The sequence below is a fragment of the Myotis davidii genome, unplaced genomic scaffold (genome assembly GCF_000327345.1).
Source record: "Myotis davidii unplaced genomic scaffold, ASM32734v1 scaffold79, whole genome shotgun sequence".
In the NCBI taxonomy this organism is placed as follows: domain Eukaryota; kingdom Metazoa; phylum Chordata; class Mammalia; order Chiroptera; family Vespertilionidae; genus Myotis; species Myotis davidii.
Window position 1 is genome coordinate 2,534,990 of NW_006294339.1, and position 4,772 is coordinate 2,539,761.

A 4,772-nucleotide genomic window follows, 5' to 3' on the forward strand; every position below is an offset into this window, starting at 1 on the left:
TGCTAGGTTTACCCACCACTTGCTAACTTCAGTCTGTGCTTTCAACTAGGCACAAAGAGCAGAAAACCTGGAGTGACAGGGTCTAGCTGGGAGAGCATCTAACATTCCGAATGGATAAGTAGGGAAATCAAGAGAGAGGAGCTAATATGAGCACAGTTACAAGGATTTAGAGCTGAAATGTCACAAGTGAAATGACTGCTATTTAACTTGTGAAATCCATCCCAAGCCCTTCTGAGCTCAAAGGGACATCATGGTTCATCTCCATCAGTGGTTCCCAAACTTTAGTGACCATCAGGAGCGCCCAGGAGGCAGAGTCTGAGTCAGATCCCTGTCGGGGCTCAGAATGTGCATTTTTAACAAGCTCTGGGTGATGCTGAAGTTGGTCTGGGGACCACCCTTTGAGAATCACTCCCCTGGGACAGGAATCCTTTCTTCAGTCCCTAACAGGTGGTCACCCATCTTTATTACTTCACTAGAGATCTGGTGCATGAAAATTCATGCACTGGAGGGGGATCCCTTAGCCTGGTCTGCCCCCTCTCACAGTCTGGGAGCCCTCAGGGGCAGGAGGCAACCTGGTGATCAGGGGAAGGCAACGCCCCATCCCACCACTGCTGCTGCCACTGCCGGCAGCGCAAGCCTTGGCCAGCCCTGGTTACCTGAGCCTCAGGCGGCCCTGGGCAGCTGCAGGGCTGAGGGGACTGGGGGACTCCAGAGGCAGGCGGCCTTGCCCTGTGCCTGCTGCCCTGGCAGGGCTGAGGAGACTGGACACCGCCATCTTGTGCTGACATCTTTGAGGGTGGGGCAGTCAATTAGCATTTCCCTCTTTATTGGCTGTGGGTGCAGCCATATTTGAGGGTGGTGCAGAAATTAGTATATCTCCCCCCCCTTATTGGCCGTGGGTGCTGCCATTGTTGCGACAGTGTGAGGGCCAATTAGCATATTCCCTCTTTATTCAATAGGATGGGAAATCTTCCTTTACTGGACAGCTCCATTTGCGAGAAAGCCCTTTCTTGCAATGGGCAGATATATCCTTCCCTGAAACTTCTACATATTGGTCTAAGCCCCACAAAGTTTACAAAATGGTCACATACTCTTCTATCTTTCCTGCTTTTTATGGGGGTCAAACCTATGAAGTTGGCCCAACTCTCAAACCCAGAGATTGAAGAAGGCAAGAGGTTTGGGTGGCCGCATGGAATGAGTGTTATTTATTCACCTTTCTTCCCACAATATTTGTCTTGTCAGCCAGCACCAGGCAGACTCCATGTCCCAGAGCTAGAGCTCAGTAAAAGGTGGATGAATGAGTGAAGTGAGTGGTTTAGGCCAGAATTGGCCTTGCTGGCTCCAACATGTGTTGTAGGTGTAGAGATTGCTATTAATTAATTATCAGCAAAGTTGATTCAGCAGTGCTTTCTCCAGTGCAGTCCCAGGATCCCTAGTGTCAGTGCCACCTGGGTTGCTTGTTGAAAATGCATATTCCTGGGCCCTAACCCAGGCCCATTGCATCTTGATTTATATGTACCCAAAGGTTTGAAAATTGCTTTCAACTTATTCATTTAACTGGTAGCTCCTGTCCTCATTAAGACTTTGGGGAAACTTAAAATATTAGCATAGGGTAATAGGTAGTTAGAGGTTTTACTATATTCTTCTCTCAGCTTTTATGTATATTTAAAAATGTCTGTAATAAAATTGAAACAGTAAAGAAGGAAAACGTGGGTGCCCACAGTGTCTGGCCTCCACGGCTGGATGGAGATGCTGCTTTGGTGTCCTCACAGCTGACAGCTGAAGCTCGGGCCCAGGCTGATTTAACTGTCTTGGGCCAGCACTTCTCAAACTTTAATGTTTACACTTAAGCCACCTGGGATCTCACTAGGATGCAGATTCCAGCTGAGCCACCAGGCCAGGGCCTCCCCAGGTGATCCTGAGATTGCTGCTTCAGGGACCACAGTTGGATTAGCAGGGTCCTAGAGGATCCAGCTTTAATCTCTAAAAAGAAGTTGCAAACTGGGACAAGGGTGGTCAAACCATCACAGAAACTGTTTCTGGTCCTGATATCTGTCTCCTCACTCATTTCTCCTTGAATCAGACCTAGCCGATTTAACCTTTTCCATAGCCCAGGGATGCCCACCTCATCCGCTAAGGAAAAGCTTCCTGTCCCTATCCTGACACCGACCTGATTTCTTGCCCCTGTGCTCTGCCACTCCTAGTTGGGGCATTTCTTTCTCCTCCCCACCTTCTTCCCCAGGGTACTTGTTTCTGTCACTCAGACAGAAGTGGGTATGGCCTGAACCCCACAACTGAAGTGCACAGAGCCAGTGTCCACCGATCCCAGGAGGTCTGGGGTCAGTCAGTTTCCATTTTCACAGATACCACGTTTGTCCAGGTAAATTATGGGAAAGTAGGTGATGTGGTGGGAGGAGCAGACTGAAGTTTCGGGCCTGAACCTGAGTCCTGCCTGCATCGCGTGCTGGCCACACAACCTGGGCCAGCATACCGTCCATGCCAGCTTCTGTGCCACTAAAATGGGATGACAACACTGATCCCACAGAATCACTCAGTCAGCAATATTTAACATGTGCCTGCCATGTGCCCAGCCCTGTGCTGGGCCTGGGGCTATAGGGATACACACAGTTCTTGTCTCTAAGGAACTCATAGCTGAAGTTGGGAGGTAAGTCAGCGCTCCTGTCTGGGCGTCCATGCTCTCAGCTGCAGGATGGGGAGCAGCTCTGTTTGGCCTCCACAGGATGCTGCTGTGAAGCTCCATCGACTAAATTGCCCGAACGTGGTGCTATTGTCATCTAAAAAGTTTTGATGTCATGGGGCAGGTAGTAAATACTTTAAATACTGGTTTTTCTTGGGGTGAGAGTACTGAGCAGAGGACTTTGAAACACTGAGGAGGTGAAGCAAATTCTGCTGATGGACTTAAGCAACTTATATTACCCTGGGAGGTAACTATTATTGTAAACACAGGCCATGTGGCTTCCAAAGGAACCGTGCCCACATTGTCTGGGTTCCAGGCTCCTCAGAAATGGGGCAAGTAGAAGGGGACCTAGCAATTTATGGTTACTTTTTCAACCTGTGGTCCATTAGCTAATAAGTGCCACCTCGTGTGAGCAGGCAGAAGGGCACCCTGGCAAATGAGGCCAATTGAAAGTCTTCCATTTAACTTAAGTAGCTTTAAATGGTTTGGTTTGGAAGGGGCTGGGGAAAACATCTTCAGAGCAAAGTAGCAGAAAGTCTGCAGTACATAATAAAAACTGGGTTCTTTCCTACCTCTCTGTTATTTGGAGCAGTCAGACAAAATAAACTAAGATGCTTTGAGCAGGTCCTATGACCCAGGCCGAGGACTGGGAATTCCATTCATGTTATCTGACTTAAGCCTCACAGTCCTCTACTTAATAGGTTCTATTAATTAGTAGGTCCTATTAACCCATTTTACAGATAAGAAAACTGAAAACTTAGAGTTTTAGAAAACTTGCCCAGTATCACACAACTTAGTGTATCAGGGAAACCTTCCTGGAGATGATGTTCTCAACCAAGGGGAATTTTGTCTTCCAGGGGTCATTTGGCAATATATGAAGACATTTTTGGTTGTCACAAATTGAAGGTGGTGGGGAGGTTGCGGTTCAAAATCCTACAACACACTGGATGCTCCCCGCCACCCCCCCCCAAAGAATTATCTAGCCTGAAATGCCAATAGTGCCAACATTGAGCAGCCCTGTGTACAGTTGAGCCTTAAAAAGACAGGTAGGATTTCAAACATGAAAGAGATGGTAAGGAGAAAGGGCAAAGGGGTATCAGCATCATTTGAGGAGTCCACTACAGCTAGATGTGAAAGGACTAGCAGCCATGATTGGAAATATAGGTGGGGAGAGATGACAGGGATCATTGAATGTTATGCTAAGGAGTTAGTCTCATAATTGGTGTTTAATCAGAAAAAAATATGATCAAATTTTGTGTTGGGAATCATTCTCAGAGACTTCTGATGACGAGTTAGAAGGTAGTAAGACCAGGAGGTCATTGCCAGGCTAGGAGCTTTACTTGGCCCTAAGCTCACCCTGAGTGGCTTATTATAAGGCTGTTAGAGAGCTAACACATCAGCTGCAGCAGCGGAAGTCACAGTATCCAAACAAGGAGAGAAAGTCCAGCTAAAGCAGCCGTGGGCAAACAACGGCCCGCAGGCAGGATCCGGCCCATTTGAAATGAATAAAACAAATGGCTTATTATAAGGTTGTTAGAGAGCTAACACATCAGCTGCAGCAGCAGAAGTCACAATATCCAAACAAGGAGAGAAAGTCCAGCTAGAGGTAGGAGCTGTGATGAAAAAGGCAGAAGTGAGAGACAGCTTGGGGGTGAGTGGGTTGAGGATCCCCAACTAGTACACTGGCTGGAGCAAAAAGCTGGAAGAAGACCGGAAAGATGGGCCAGGTCACTAAGGACCTGGTAGACCACCCTGAGGAGCTTGGTGATAGGGAGCCACTGAAAGATCTAAGCAGGAGAGTGACATAGTCAGATTTGCGGTTTTTGGAAAGAACTCTGGTGGAGAATAATTAGAAGAGGAAAATTGTCTAGACTCTAGAGCAGTAGTTCTCAAATTCTGGCATGTGTTAGAGTCATCTGGAAGGCTGTTAAAACTGATTGTTGACCCATTCTTGGTCTGTGTTGAGGCCCAAGAATTTGCATGGCTAACAAACTCCCAGGAGATGCAGATGCTGCTGGCCTGGACAGCTCACACTTACGGAAATACTGCTCTAGATCCTGGGCTAAGTGTGGTC

General features: G+C 47.7%; 1 protein-coding gene across 2 annotated transcripts in view; it reads left to right on the forward strand.

The window, feature by feature from the left end:
- Window positions 1-4,772, forward strand: part of DIO1 (deiodinase, iodothyronine, type I) — a 41,389-nt gene that overhangs the window by 12,916 nt on the left and 23,701 nt on the right. Inside the window, exon 3 of one of the 2 annotated variants that reach the window (XM_015566952.1) lies at window positions 1,243-1,301. The exons of the other annotated variant lie outside the window; for it this stretch is intronic. Within the exon in view, the coding sequence (XP_015422438.1) occupies window positions 1,243-1,286 (44 nt within the window). The 3' untranslated portion in view covers window positions 1,287-1,301. Of the gene's footprint in view, window positions 1-1,242; window positions 1,302-4,772 lie in introns of those variants that run through there. 2 annotated transcript variants of the gene reach the window in all.